Raw genomic sequence first — 15475 nt, forward strand, 5'->3', positions numbered from 1 at the left:
TAGCTGCAGCTTTAGCAAACCAGAACAGTAGGCTTTGGAAAGAGATGGAAAATTAATTGTATCATCCCCAGTTTTAAATGTAAGCATATTAAAACTGTAACAACTAAAGAATGATAAATTTCATAGGGAATTATTTTTATATCTACAGTCAAAATGATATATATGGATTTTGGAAGAGATTTTGTTTTTCCAACCAAAATATTTTTCTTTTCTTTTTTGATAAATGACTTTTTTGTTGCCGTCCTGGAATAGATAATTGTGACACCAGGGGACTTTAAAATTATGTTCTGAAATCTGAACTCTGTTATAGTGATAAAAGAATGTCTGATATTGGCATTCTTTTGGTATTTTCCCTTTGTACAAATTCCCCTTCCAGTCCTTCACAGTTGTGAATAACCTTTTGAAATGCTATCCTGACTAGGGTTTTGGCTTTAAATTATATTTCATATATACTAAGGAGCAAAATTTGTTACTCATTTTTTGTGAGGCATATAAACTTTATTTTGATTTATTTAGGAGTTTCCCATGTCAACTGGAAGCATGCTTCAATCTTTTGATTGAATGCTTTTATCTAGAGATTAAAAGGGTAATGGTTAGGGCTCTGTACCCCCCAACCCCTGGAAGTTTTGAGCAACCAGCAAGAACTGACAGAGATATTCTCAGAGCTCCAGGTAACAGTTAAAGGACTGCAGTAACAGGTCAATCACTGAATCAAGAGAAAGGATACTTAGAGGCGGTAGAATCTTGGCTTCCAGCCAACCAAGACAGCGGTGTAAACATTTCAGGATTCCAAGAAGAGTTAACACCAGTCCTGCCCAAACTCTTCCAAAAAAATTGAAGAAGAGGGAACACTCCCTTATGCATTCTCTGGGGCCAACATCACCCTCATGCCAAAGCCGAGTAAAGATTCTACAAGAAAAGAAAATTAAAGACCAATAGCTCTTAAGAATATAGATGCAAAAATCCTCAACAAAACACTAGCAAACCAAATCCAACAGCACATTGAAAGAATTATACACTATGACCAAGTAGGATTAATCCAAGGTATGCAGGGGTGGTTCAACATAAGAAAATCAATTAACATAATACACTATATTAATGGAATGAAGGGGAAAAACATATGATCATCTATTTGATAAAATGTAGCACTCCTTCTTGATTAAAACACTTAGAAAACTAGGAATAGCAGGAAACTTCCTCAACATGATAAAGGACATACATGAAAACCCCACAGCTAACATAATGATGAAAGACTGAAAGCTTTCCCTCTCAGCTCAGGAATAAGACAAGGATGCTCTGTTTCCAGCATGGTACTAGAGGTTCTAGACAGAGCAATTAGGCAAGAAAAATAAATAAACCATCTAAGTTGGAAAGGAAGAAGTAAAACTTTCCCTATTTGCAGATGACACAATCACATATATAGAAAATCCTGAAAAATCCACAACAAATATACTAGAGCTAATAAATTAATTTAGGAAAGTGTTGGGGTACATGATCAGCATGCAAAAATCAATATTGTTTTTATATACCAGTAGTGGACATTCTAAGGGAATCAAGAAAATTCCATTTACAAACTAAAAGAAACAAATATTTAAGAATAAATTTTATCAAGGATACGAAGGACTTAGAAAACTACAAAACATTGCAAAAAAGAAATCAAAGAAGTCCTAGATAAATGAGAGGACATTTTGTGTTCATAGACTGGAAGACTAAATATTCTAAAGATGCAAATTCAACCCAAAGGTATTTAGGATTCAACACAGTCCCGAAACAAAATTCCAACAGCCTTTTTTGCAAAAATGGAAAAGCCAATCATGAAATTCATATGAAAAGGAAGGGGCTCTGAATAGCCAAACGTATCTTTGTAATTAAATCTAATTTCAAAGCTATCATAATCCAAACAGTTTGGTAAGTAGAGGGACATACATATAGACCAATGGAATTGAATTGAGAGTTCAGAAATAAACCCTCATAGCTAGGTACAATTTTTTGACACTAGTTCCAAGTCCAATCAATGGGGAAAGAATAGTTTTTTTAACAAATGGTGCTGAGAAAACTCTAAATCCATATGCAAAACAATGAAGGTCAACCCGTCTCACACCATATATAAAAAGTAACTCAAAATGGAATAAAGACCTAAATGTAAGAATCAAAACTATAAACCTCTTTGAAGAAAACTTAGGGAAGCAATGGTTTCTTTGTGTTTACACCAGAATAGCATGCAACAAAAGAAAATAGGTAAATGGGACATCCTCAAAATTTAAAATTTGGGGACATCAAAGGACTTCATCATGATAGTAAAAAGAAAACCTACAGAATGGGAGGAAATATTTGGACACCACATATCTGATAAACATTTAATCCAACATATGTAAAGGAATCCTACAACTCAAAAACAAAAAGACTAACAACTGCAGTTAAAAATGGGCAAAAGTGATGCATAGGCATTTATCCAAGGAAGATACACAAATGCACAAAAAGCACATGAAAAGGTGGTCAACGTCTTTAGGAAAATGCAAATCAAAACTGTAATGAGATAACCATTTCACACCCACTAGAATGGCTGCTATAAAAAAAAAATAGCAAGTGTTGGAGATGGTGTAGAGACATGGGAACATTTGGTCATTGTTGGTGATAATATAAAAGGGTCCAGCTGCTATGGAAAACAGTTTGCTGGTTCCTCAGAAAAGTGTATAGAATTACCATATGACCCAGCAATCCCACTTCCAAGTATATAACCCAAAAGTACTGAAAGCTGGGACTTGAACAGATATTTGCACACAGCTGTTCATTGTGACATTATTCACAGTTGCCGAATGATGAAAGCACCTGAAATGTCAACCAACAAAAGAGTGGATAAACAAAATGATGTATATACATACAGTGGAGTATTATTTAGCTGTAAAAAAAATGAAGTACTGATACATATGACAACATGGATGAACCTTGAAGACATCATGCTAGTACAATATGCCAGATACAAAAGGACAAATATTATTTGGTCTCACTGATGTGATACAATTAGAATAAGCAAATTCAAAGAAGCAGGAACTAGAATATAGGTTACCAGGAGCTGGGGTGGGGGTGGGATATGGGGAGTTGATACTCTGTTGCTACAAAATTCTGTTTGAGGTGATGGAAAAGTTTTGATGCTGGATTCTGGTGATGGTAGCTCAGCATTGTGAATGTAACTAATTCCACTGAATTAAATATATGATTGTGGTTACAAGGGGAAATTTTAGGTTGGATATATATTATTTGGATAAAATTTTTTTTTTAAAATCCATATGATTGTGCAACACAACCAGTGAACCCTATGTAAACTATGGGTTATAATTAATATGATTATAATATTCTTTCATCAGTTGTAACAAAGGTACCACACTAATGCAAGTTGTTACTGATGGGACTCGGGTTATATGAGAACTCGGTATTTTCTGCACTATGTTTTCTTAAACTTACCACTTCTCTGATCAAAAATACTTTAAAAAAATGCAATAGAATCTTGTGATGACCTTGCTGGCCCCTCTCCCAACTCTCACCCTTGGCGCTCTAGTGCAGATCCCTGGTCCCAGTATTAGAGGGAACAGAGTAACCATCGTGTACATGTTGGTAGCATGTATGCCTGGCTCAAACTGGTGGTGGCCTCAGGGATTCTCTGCCTCAGAACTTGCCCTGCATGTATAAGGCAGCTACTGCGCCGTACTACAGTGTACTGTGGGAGAGCAATCAAGTCGTGCTGTCTAGTACAGTGGATCGCAGGCTGTGGGATATATAGTGCAGTGCCCACAACTGTGAGAAAACCTTTTCTTAGGTAGAAAGAGACATTTGTATCCATGGAATTAGGAGTCTTAGGTCCACACATGCATGCTCTGGGCAAGACATGTGCAGAAAGGATCAGGAAGGGCCCCCCCTTTGGTTTGGAGCTATTCTCTAAACTTATTTTATGGAGAAGCACTGAAGGAGTGCTGGTACAGGTCAATCTGCAAAGACTAGGAGAGGTGTTTTCTCTTTTTCCTTTTTTTTTTTTTCCCTTGTTCCTGGCATTCAAGGAAAGCTCTGTCATAGCTGAATACAAGCTTAAGAAACAGATACCTCGCAGACTGAATTCCAGCAATAACACACTGAAATATAAAAATGTCCTTGTTTCAACAAAAGGTTACAAAATATACAAAGAAACAGGAAGCATTGGCCAAGGCATTGGAGAAGATTAAAGCACCAGAAACTGTCAATGCAGAGGACTGGACCTGGAACATACCATACGATCGCTTTTTAAAAATGTTCCTAAATATGCTCAAAAGGTTAAAGGAAAATATGGACAAAGAACTAAAAGAAATCAGGAAAATGATGGATGAACACAAAGAGACTATCAACAGAGAAATGGAAATTATGAAAAGGAACCAAACAAAGATGAAGGTCATAGTTAACTAACACTAAAAATTCCCCAGAGGGTTTCAGTAGCAGATTAAAGCCAGCAGAAGAAAGAATCCAGGAACTTGAAGAGAAGACAGTTGAAATTCTTTCTGAGAAGCAGGAAGAATAAAGAATGAAGAAAAGTGAACAGAGCCTGAGGAACCTGTGAGATACCATGTCACGTGTATCAGTGTATGCATATGAGAATACCAGAATGAGAAAAGAAAGAAAGGGGCAGAGAGATATTCAAAGAAATAGTGACTGAAAACTTGCCTGATTTAATGAAAGATTTGAATATGTACCTCCAAGATGCTTAGTGATGAGGGAGTTTATCACTGCGGGATTGGCTGTAGTGAAGATGCTGCAGGTTGAAAGGAAAGGACAATAGATTGAATAGAAGCCACATGAAAAAATAAAGATCTCCAGTGAGGATAACAACATGGGAAAATCTTAATGCCAGTACTGTTGTATTTTTGGCTTGTAACTCCACTTTTTATCTCCTACATGATCTAAAGGCAGATGCATAAATTATAATGATAAATCAGTAGTTTGCAACTCATAATGTATAAGCATGTAATTTGTGACAAGAACAACATAATGGTGAGGGATGTGGAGGGGTTTAGGAACATTGTTTGTATATTTTATTGAAGTTTGTACCAAATGAGATTGTTAAAGAGTTAGGCTGTTAAATTTAAGCACCATGGTAACTATAAAGAAAATATGAGAGAACATGTAAGCTCATAACGACAGAAATTAGAATATAAGCTGGCAAGAGTGGTGGATAGGGACAATGGGGCACTAATGCATAATGAATGTAGGGTGTATGTATGGGGAGATTGAAAAGTTTTGTAATGGAAGGTGGTGAGGATACTCCAACATTGTGAATGTGATTAATCCCATTGAATGGTAAGCTTGGCACTGGTTGAGATGGGAAAGTTTATATTGTTTATATGTTCTGACAATTAAAATATGAGAAAAGAAAGAGCAAAGTGACAGTCACACTTAAATGCAATATATGATCCCAGATGGAATGAAACAAGAGTGAAGAAAAAGGCTCAGAGGCACATTACTGGGATATATGAAAAAATTGTAACAGAGACAGAAAGCTTTATGTGAATGTTAAATTGTTGAACTTGATAACTTCACTTAAAGTGGTAACATAAGTGAATATCCTTTCTCTCTGGAAATGTACGTGGCAGAAATAAGTGTTCAAGGATCATGATGTATACAATCTACACTCGAGTTCATGAAGTGATTGATGGATAGATGCATAGAAAGAGGCAGTGATAGATAAAATGATACGGCAAAGTTGGTAAAATGTCAAAATTGGTGGATCTAGGCGTCTGGGTGGAGGGGTGAAGTGCATTGTTGGAGTTCTCTGTATTTTTTTGTATTTCTTTGTATAGCTTTTTTTTAAAAAAATTCAGTGTTATTGAGATACATTCATATACCCTACAGTCACCCAGTGTACAATCAGTTGTTCACAGTGTGATCTTCCAGCACAATGTTGTACCATCATATAGTTGTGCATTTATCAACTTCCAGCACAATGTTTGAATAACTGGTGACAATGGACATCTCTGCCTTGTTCCTGTTCTTAGAAGGAAAACTTTCAGTCTTTCCCCACTGAGTATGATGTTAGCTGTGGGTTTTTTTATATATATATTGCCTTTATTGTATTGAGAAATTTCCCTTCTATCCCAATCCTGTGAAGTGTTTTCATCAAGAAAGGGTGTTAAATTTTGTCAAATGCCTTTTCTGCATTGATCAAGATGATCATGAGGTTCTTCCATTTCAATTTATTGATGTGGTGTATTATATTAATTGATTTTCTTGTGTTGAAGCAGCCTTGCATACCTGGAATAAATCCCACCTGGCTATGGGGTATAATTCTTTTAGTGTGCTGCTGGATTCGATTTGTGAGTATTTTGTTGAGGATTTTTGCATCTATATTCTTTAAAGCAATGTCTGACTTTGGTATTAGGGTGATGTTGGCTTCACAGAATGAGTTAGGTAGGCGAGGACCCTTGTCTGAAGAGCCAGTTTCTCTGCTTTCTTGATTGTTCCTTAATGGCCCTCAATGTCTTGTCTCTTAGCCTATTAGATCTGCAAGGACTCTAAATAGTTCATACTGGGCCCTTCTTTTTCTTTTTCTTTTTTTTTTTTTTAATCTTTTTCTCTTTTTCTAAAACAATTATTCTAAGAAGCCCATTACAGAAACCCTCATAGACTTGCAGTTTGGGCCCAGGCAAGAACAGAGATAAGATAGCTCTGAGAGACAAAGCAATAAGTTTAGTGGTGGAGAAAATTCACTAAACACCGTAACTTCCCAAGAAAAGGGGGGCAGGGCCAAGCTCCATTGGCAGCCCTCCTTCTGGGATCTCAGACCCCAGGGGCTGGAATTCAGAAACCAGCTTCAGTCAGCCACACCCCCTGACAGGGTCAAGGTCACCAGGAGAACTAAAGGCTCCACACCTCCTTACATTGGTGGATTAACTGCGGGCTGGCAACCACCACCTGCTGGACAGCATGGGAGAAGCATAGACTCTAAAGGCCTCACAGGAGGGTCTCATTCTGAAGGAAACTCCATACATTCCTCCTGAGACCTGGGCCTCTCTGGACTAGGAAAACCTGACTGGGGTTGACCATATCTGAGGAGACCATCACACAAGAAGGCTACATAGAGGCAGGACAAGAAACAGAAAAACAAGTGGTAAAAGACTCTGATCAACTAAACAGTCTTAAGTTAAAGGTCTAGAATAGGCTGAACTGAACACCAAGAGTTAGAGAACAAAGCTAACCAACATGAAAACCCTAGGTAAAAGAGTGAAAACAAGCTCCAGAATAAACTAATCAAGAAGGATGCCTAGACTGCTAAAAATAATGAGCCATACTAGGAAACACGAAAATATGGACCAGCCAAAGGAACAAACTAATAGTTCAACTGAGGCACAGGAGTTGAAGCAGTTATTGCTAAATCAATTCAATGAACTGAAGGAAGAACTAATTGGAGATGCTCAGACAAAGCTAAATCAATTCAGAAGTCAAGTCGGTGAACTGAGGGAAGACATAGAAAAAGAGATGAAGGATATAAGGCAGACACTGGATGACTGTAAGAAATAATTCATAAACTTGAAAAAGCAAATGGCAGAACTTATGGGAATGAAGGGCATAATGGAGGAGATGAAAAAGACAATGGAGGAATACAACAGTAGATTTGAACAGGCCGAAGAAAGGATCAGTGAATTGGAAGACCAGACATCTGAATTCTCACAAACGAAAGAACAGATGGTGAGAAGAATGGAAAAATGTGAGCAGGGTCCTAGGGAGCTGAGTGACAACATGAAATGCACAAATATACATGTTATGGGTGTCCCAGAGGAAGAAGAGAGGGGGAAAAGAGCAGAAAGAGTAATAGAAGAAATAATCACTGAAAATTTCCCAACTCTTATGAAAGACAGAAAATTAGAGATTCAAGAAGTACAGTGCACCCCAAACAGAATAGACCCCAATAGACCTACTCTAAGACACTTACTGATCAGATTGTCCAATGTCAAAGACAAAGAGAGAATTCTGAAAGCAGCAAGAGAAAAGCAATCCATCACATACAAGGGAAACTCAAAAAGACTATATTTCTCCACAGAAACCATGGAAACAAGAAGACAGTGGTATGATATATTTAAGATACTGAAAGAGAAGAACTGCCAACCAAGAATTCTATATCTGTCAAAACTGTGCTTCAAAAATGAGGGAGAGATTAAAAATATTTCTGGACAAACAGACACTGAGAGAATTTGTAAATAAGAGACTAGTGCTACAAGAAATACTAAAGGGACTGCTACAGACTGATAGGAAAAGACAGGAGAAAGAGGTTTGGAAAAGAGTGTAGAAATGAAGATTATCAGGAAGGGTAAAAAGAGAGAGAGGAAAAAGTAAGACAGTACATACAAAATCCAAAAGACAAAATGATAGAAGGAAGTACTGCCCTACAGTAATAACATTAAATGTTAATGGATTAAATTCCCCAATAAAAAGACACAGACGGGCAGAATGGATTAAAAAACAGGACCCATCTATATGTGTCTACAAGAAACTCTCCTTAGACACAAGGACAAAAATAGGCTGAAAGTGAAAGGTTGGAAAAAGATATTTCATGCAAACAGCAACCAGAAAAAAGCAGGAGTAGCTATATTAATATCAGACAAATGAGACTTCAAAAGTAAAACAATTAAAAGAGATGAAGATGGACAGTATATATTAATAAAAGGTTCAATTCATCAAGAAAACATAACAATCATAAATATTTATAAACCAAGCCAGAGAGCTCCAAAATTCATGAGGCAAACATTGAGAACATTGAAAGGAGAAGTAGATAACTCCACAATAATAGTTGGATACTTCAATAAACTGCTCTCATCAATGGATAGAACATCTTGACAGAGGATCAACAAGGAAACGGAGATGTTGAATTATATGATAAATGAACTAGACTTGACAGACATTTATAGAACACTACACCCCACAACAGCAGGATGCAAGTTTTTCTCAAGTGCTCATGGAACATTCTCTAGGATAGACCACATGTTGGGTCACAAAGCAAGTCTCAGCAAATTTAAAAATATTGATATTATAAAAAACACTGTCTCAGATCATGATGGAGTGAAATTGGAAATAAATAACAGGCCAAAGATTGTAAAATTCACAAATATATGGAGATTAAACAACACACTCTTAGAAAACCAGTGGGTAAAGGGAGAAATTAGTAAATACCTTGAGGCAAATGACAATGAAAACACAACACATCAAAACTTATGGGATGCAGCAAAGGCAGTGCTGAGAAGGAAATTTATTGCCCTAGATGCCTATATTAAAAGAGAAGAGAGAGCAAAAATTGAGGAATTAACTGTCCACCTGGAGGAACTAGAGAAAGAACAGCAAATAAACCCCAAAGAAAACAGAAGGAAAGAAATAACAAAGATTAGAGCAGAAATAAATGAAACTGACAACTGGAAAACAATAGAGAGAATCAGCAAAACCAGAAGCTGGTTCTTCGAGAAAATCAACAAAATTAATGGACCCTTAGCTAGGCTAGTTAAAGAAAAGAGAGCAGATGCAAATAAATGCAATCATAACTACTGACCCTGCAGAAATAAAGGAGATAATGAGAAGATACTGTGAGTAACTGTATGCTAATAAACTGGACAACTTCCACGAAATGGCAACTTCCTAGAAAAGCATAAACAACTAAAATTGACCCGAGAAGAAATAGACGACCTCAACAAATCAATCACAAAGAGATAGAGTTAGTCATCAGAAAGCTCCCAAAAAAGTAAAGCACAGGACCAGATGGCTTCACGTGTGAATTCTACCAAGCATTGAAGAAGAATTAATACCAATCCTGCCCAAACTCTTCAAAAAAATTGAAGAGGAGGGAAAGCTACCCAACTCATTCTATGAAGCCAACATCACCCTAATACCAAAATCAGACAAAGATACTATGAAAAAAGAAAATTATAGACCAATCTCTTTAATGAATATAGATGCTGAAATCCTCAACAAAATACTTGCAAACAGAGTCCAGCAGCATATTAAAAGAATTATACACCATGACCAAGTGGGGTTTATTCCATGTATGCAAGGCTGGTTCAACACAAGAAAATCAGTTAATGTAATACACCACATCAGTAAATTGAAATGGAAGAACCTCATGATCATCTCAATCAATGCAGAAAAGGCATTTGACAAAATTCAGCATCCTTTCTTGATGAAAATACTTCAAAGGATAGGAGTAGAAGGGAACTTTCTTAATATGATAAAGACAGTATGTGAAAAACCCACAGCTAATATCGTACTCAATGGGGAGAGATTGAAAGCTTTCCGTTTAAGGTCAGGAACAAGACAGGGATGCCCACTGTCACCATTGTTATTCAGCATTGTGCTGGAAGTTCTAGCTAGAGCAGTCAAGCAAGAAAAAGAAATAAAGGGCATTCAAATTGGAGAGGAAGAAGTAAAACTTTCACTGTTTGCCGATGACATGATTCTATATGTAGAAAATCCAGAAAAATCTGCAAAGCTATTGCAGCTAATCAATAAATACAGCGAAGTGGCAGGCTACAAGATAAACACACAAAAATCTGTACAAGTAATGTGCAACAAGAGGAGAAAATCAAGAAAAAAACTCCATTTGCAATAGCAACCAAAAGAATCAAGTATTTGGGAATAAACTTAATGAAGGCCACAAAAGACCTATACAAAGAAAAGTATAAGAAACTGCTAAAAGAAATCAAACAGGACCTAAAAAAATGGAAGAATGTTCCGTGTTCATGGATTGGAAGACTAATTATAATTAAGATGTCAACTCTACCTAAACTGATTTATAGATTCAATACAATACCAGTTAAAATCCCAACAACTTTCTTTGTAGAAATAGAAAAACCAATAACCAAATTTATTTGGAAGGGCAAGGTACCCCGAATAGCCAAAAATATCTTGAGAAAGAGGAACGAAGTGGGAGTTCTCACACTACCTGACTTTGAAGCATATTACAAAGCTACAGTTCTGAAAACAGCATGGTACTGGCATAAGGAGAGAGATACCAATCAGTGGAACAGAATTGAGTGTTCAGAAATAGACTCTGGCATGTACGGGCAATTGATTTTTGATAAGGCTGTCAAGCCAAAGCAACTGGGACAGAGCAGCCTCTTCAACAGGTGGTGTTTGGAGAACTGGATGTCCATTTCCAAAAGAATGAAAGAGGACTCCTATCTCACACCTTATACAAAAATTAACTCCAAGTGGATCAAAGACCTAAACATAAGCATGAAGACCATAAGACTCTTAGAAGAAACTGTAGGACAGTATCTTAAAGATCTTGTGATAGGAGGTGGTTTCCTAGACTTTACACCCAAAGTGGGAGCAACCAAAGAACAAATAGACAAGTGGGATCTCCTCAAAATCAGTCTTTTGTACATCAAAGGACTTTGTTACAAAAGTAAAAAGGCAGCCTACACAATGGGAGACAATATTTGGAAACCACGTATCAGATAAAGGTTTAATATCCCGAATATATAAAGCAGTCCTACAACTCAACAACAGAAAGACCACAACCCAATTAAAAAATGGGCAAAAGACATGGACAGACTTTTCTGAAGAGGAAATACAAATGGCTCAAACACATATGAAAAAATGCTCAACTTCACTGGCTGTTAGGGAAATGCAAATCAAAACCACAGTGAGATGGTATCTCACACCTACCAGAATGGCCATTACCCAAAAAAAACATAAGATTACATGTGGGGAAAGAGGCACACTTATTCATTGCTGTTGGGAATGTAGAATGGTGCAACCACTCTGGAAGACAGTGTGGAGGTTCCTCAGGAAGCTAAATATAGATTTGCCATATGACCCAGCTATTCCATTGCTGGGTATATACTCAGAGGAACTGAAACTTAAGACACAAACAGACATTTGTAAACCAATGTTTATTGTGGCACTACTGATGATTGCCAAGAGATGGAAGCAGCGCAAATGTGCATCAGTGGACGAGTGGATAAACAAACTGTGGAATATACACATGATGGAGTATTATGCAGCTGTAAGACAGAACAAAGACATGGAACGTATAATAATGTGGATGAACCTCGAGGACATTAGCCAGAAGTTAGCCAGAAACAAAAGGACAAATACTGTATGGTCTCTCTAATATGAACTAACATTAGTGAGCAAACTTTGAGAGTTAAAAGCTGGTAACACAGGCTACCAGGAGGTAGAAAGAGGGTAGAGATCAGGAATTTGATGCTGAAGGACTATAGAATGTTCAGCAGGCTTGATTTTATAGATCCAGAAATATATAGCGTAATACTGTGTGATGGTAGCACACAGTACACTGAACAAAGATGCCTGTGAGTAAGGCTGAAAGAGGTGGGATAGGGGAATGTATGACACCAGAGGTAAAGATAGATGATGAAGACTGAGACTGTATAACTTGGCAAAAACTGAAGTGGCCAATGACTGTTACCAAATGTACAAGTATAAAAATGTTCTCACATGTGGGAGAACAAATTAGTGTTGAAAAAGGATGGTATTGGGGGAAAAAACATAACTAAAGCAAACTGGAGTCTATGGTCAACAGTAACATTGTAATATGCTTCCATTAAATGTAACAAAGGCAATATACCAAAGTTAAATGTGTATAAGAGGGGGATATGAGGGAGGGATATGGGATTCTTGGTAGTGGTATTGTTTTCTTTCCTTACTAATGTATTTTATGACACTTTATTTTTCTTTTTAATATTATCTTTTTTACTATTCACCAAAAAAAAAAGTTTTTATAATAATTAATATGTTCCAAGTGCTGACTGTGATGATAAATGTACAACTATATGATGATACTGTGAACAACTGATTGTACACTGTGGATAATTGTATGTTATGTGAATATATCTCTATAAAATGGTTGGAAAAAATATGAATGGGGTAAAAGTGCTGGAGGAAACATGGAGAGAGGAATGTACCTATTTACTGTTGATGAAGCAGAATGGTGTAGCTGTTTTGGAGGTCACTGTGGTGGTTCCACAAGAAGCTGAGTATGTGGGGGCCATAAGGTCCTGCAGCCTCATTATTGGGTATGTACTTGGAAGATCTGAGAGCAGAGATATGAATGAACATTTGCACATTGGTGTTTATGGAGGCAGTATTCATGATTTGCAGTGGGTGGAGGTGGCCTAGGGGTATACTGACTGAGGAACAGAATGGTGGACTGTGGTGTATGCATGCAATGGAATACTGAGCAACTACATGAAGTAGTGAAGTTGTGAGTCACACAAGGAGGTGAATGGATCCGGTAGACAGCATTTTGAGTGAAGTACGCCAGAAACAAAGGCAAACACTATAATGCCTCAACGATATGGACTGACTACAATGTGTGAACTCAGAATTGAATCTCAGAGCACAGCCTAACAGGGAAATGATTATTTTAATGGTCCCTAGATTGTAAGCTCTTATAGCAGTCAAATCTATTCCTGAATTGTAATAGCTGTCTCCAGACTCTGAGATGGTGATCTCTTGGTGTATAACCTTATTGGTCTCTGGAACATTGATCTGTGTGACACCTGAAACTCAGAGCTAGAGCTTGGCAGATATGAATGTCAGTATTAACACATACAGCAACTGTTAAAAAAAGCTGAAAAAGAGTCCAGACTTCAATTAGAGATATGAATGAAGCAGATCTGGTTAAGACTAGGGCAAATCGGGCCAAAGGGTAAAGGAAGGTTGAAACTGACTGTGTGTTAAAACTTCAACTTCCATGTGAGACTAAGGGAAGAAATGTTTATTTGGTGTAGGATCTGTATTTTCTAAACAATATAACGTCTACGGTCATTTTGTTGAAACGCTACAATTCCGTGGAACTTTGACTAGGAAGTGAGATATGGCAGGTCTGTATAGGTTAGAGTGAAATAGCAACACATCGCAAAGTGATTTGGGTGGAGAATAAAAATACATATTCGGGGCCCCCCTGAGGAGCTGGGGAAGGATGCTGAAGTGTTAGACTTCCTCACCTGGATTGTTGCTGATGTTCTCATGAACACTGAGGACTGATGGCTTGACATGCTGAGCCCTCTGTCTGCCCCTGTGAAGCTTGTTACTGCAAAGGAGAGGCTAAACCTGCTTATAATTGTGCCTGAGTGTCCCCTTGAGTGCCTCTTTGTTGCCCAGATGTGGCCCTCTCTCTCTAACTAAGCCACCCTGGTGGGTGATATCACTGCCCTCCCCCCTACATGGAACCTGATTCCCAGGGGTGTAAATCTCCCTGGCAACGCAGGATATGACTCCCACAGATGAATCTGGACCCGGCCTTGTGGGATTGAGAACATTTTCTTGACCAAAAGAGGGATGCGAAATGAAACGAAATAAAGCTTCAGTGGCTGAGAGATTTCAACTGGAGTCAAGAGGACATTCTGGTGGACATTATTACACACTATATAGATAACACTTTTTAGGTTTTATTGTATTAGAATAGCTAGAAGTAAATACCTGAAACTACCAAACTACAACCCAGTAGCCTTGACTCTTGAAGTCAACTGTATAACAATGTAGATTACAAGGGGTGACAGTGTGATTGTGAAAACCTTGTGGATCACACTCCCTTTATCCAGTGTATGGATGGATGAGTAGATAAATGGGGACAAAAATTAAATGAAAAATAGAGTGGGATGGGGGGGATGATTTGGGTGTTCTTTTTTATTTTTATTTTTTTATTGTTATTCTGATTCTTTCTGGTATAAGGAAAATGTTCAAAAATAGATTGGGGTGATGAATGCACAACTCTATGATGGTATTGTAAACAGTTGATTGTACACCATGGATGATTGTATGGTATGTGAATATATCTCAATAAAACTGAATTTAAAATAAAAAAAATAATTTTTTAAAAAAAGGTAATGTGTAAAACCTCTCTCCTCTGCTCTCTTTTCTTAAGACTCCTGTTCCAAAGAGTGCCCTTATTCCAGTAATTCCTATTACCAAGTCAACAGGCTCCCGATTCCGGAATAGTGTGGAAGGATTGAATCAGGAAATTGAAATAATAATTAAAGAGACTGGGGAAAAAGAAGAGCAACTTATAGTAAGTAATCTTGTATGTTAAAATAATGTTTATATGTGTAGTCTTTTAACTGTTAAAAAACACAAAATTTTTATTTCCATATTTATTTCCTTCTCATTGAGAGACAATGATAATTTATCTCCTTTGGAAAACTTGGACCTAAGCAAGTGAATGAAAAGTTTCATTACTTTACATCTCCTAGAGGCAACTGATGTGACCTAGATTTGGATCCTTGAAAAGAAATTATTTTTCATTTATCTGTGTTTAACATACAGTAGACAGGTGATTTACTTATTATTTGCTGTTTTTGCAGTACACAAAAGCTACTAATTTGGGGGAGTCTGTGTGTTACATGAAATCAAAATCTTTCTTAGCATGAATCTACTTGTTGCTTTATTGTTTGGTTTTTGGTTACTATTTGGTTGATATACTGGGCTGTATTATTATGAAATGCCATTTGAA

General features: G+C 37.2%; 1 protein-coding gene across 3 annotated transcripts in view; it reads left to right on the forward strand.

The window, feature by feature from the left end:
- FAM117B (family with sequence similarity 117 member B) overlaps positions 1–15475 on the forward strand; it is a 226081-nt gene that overhangs the window by 184141 nt on the left and 26465 nt on the right. For all 3 annotated transcript variants that reach the window (XM_037850254.1, XM_037850255.1, XM_037850253.1), the window contains exon 5: positions 14891–15034. In XM_037850254.1, coding sequence (XP_037706182.1) covers positions 14891–15034 — 144 coding nt within the window. The remainder of the gene's footprint in view (positions 1–14890; positions 15035–15475) is intronic.

Source organism: Choloepus didactylus, chromosome 9 (assembly GCF_015220235.1).
Source record: "Choloepus didactylus isolate mChoDid1 chromosome 9, mChoDid1.pri, whole genome shotgun sequence".
Lineage (NCBI taxonomy): Eukaryota > Metazoa > Chordata > Mammalia > Pilosa > Megalonychidae > Choloepus > Choloepus didactylus.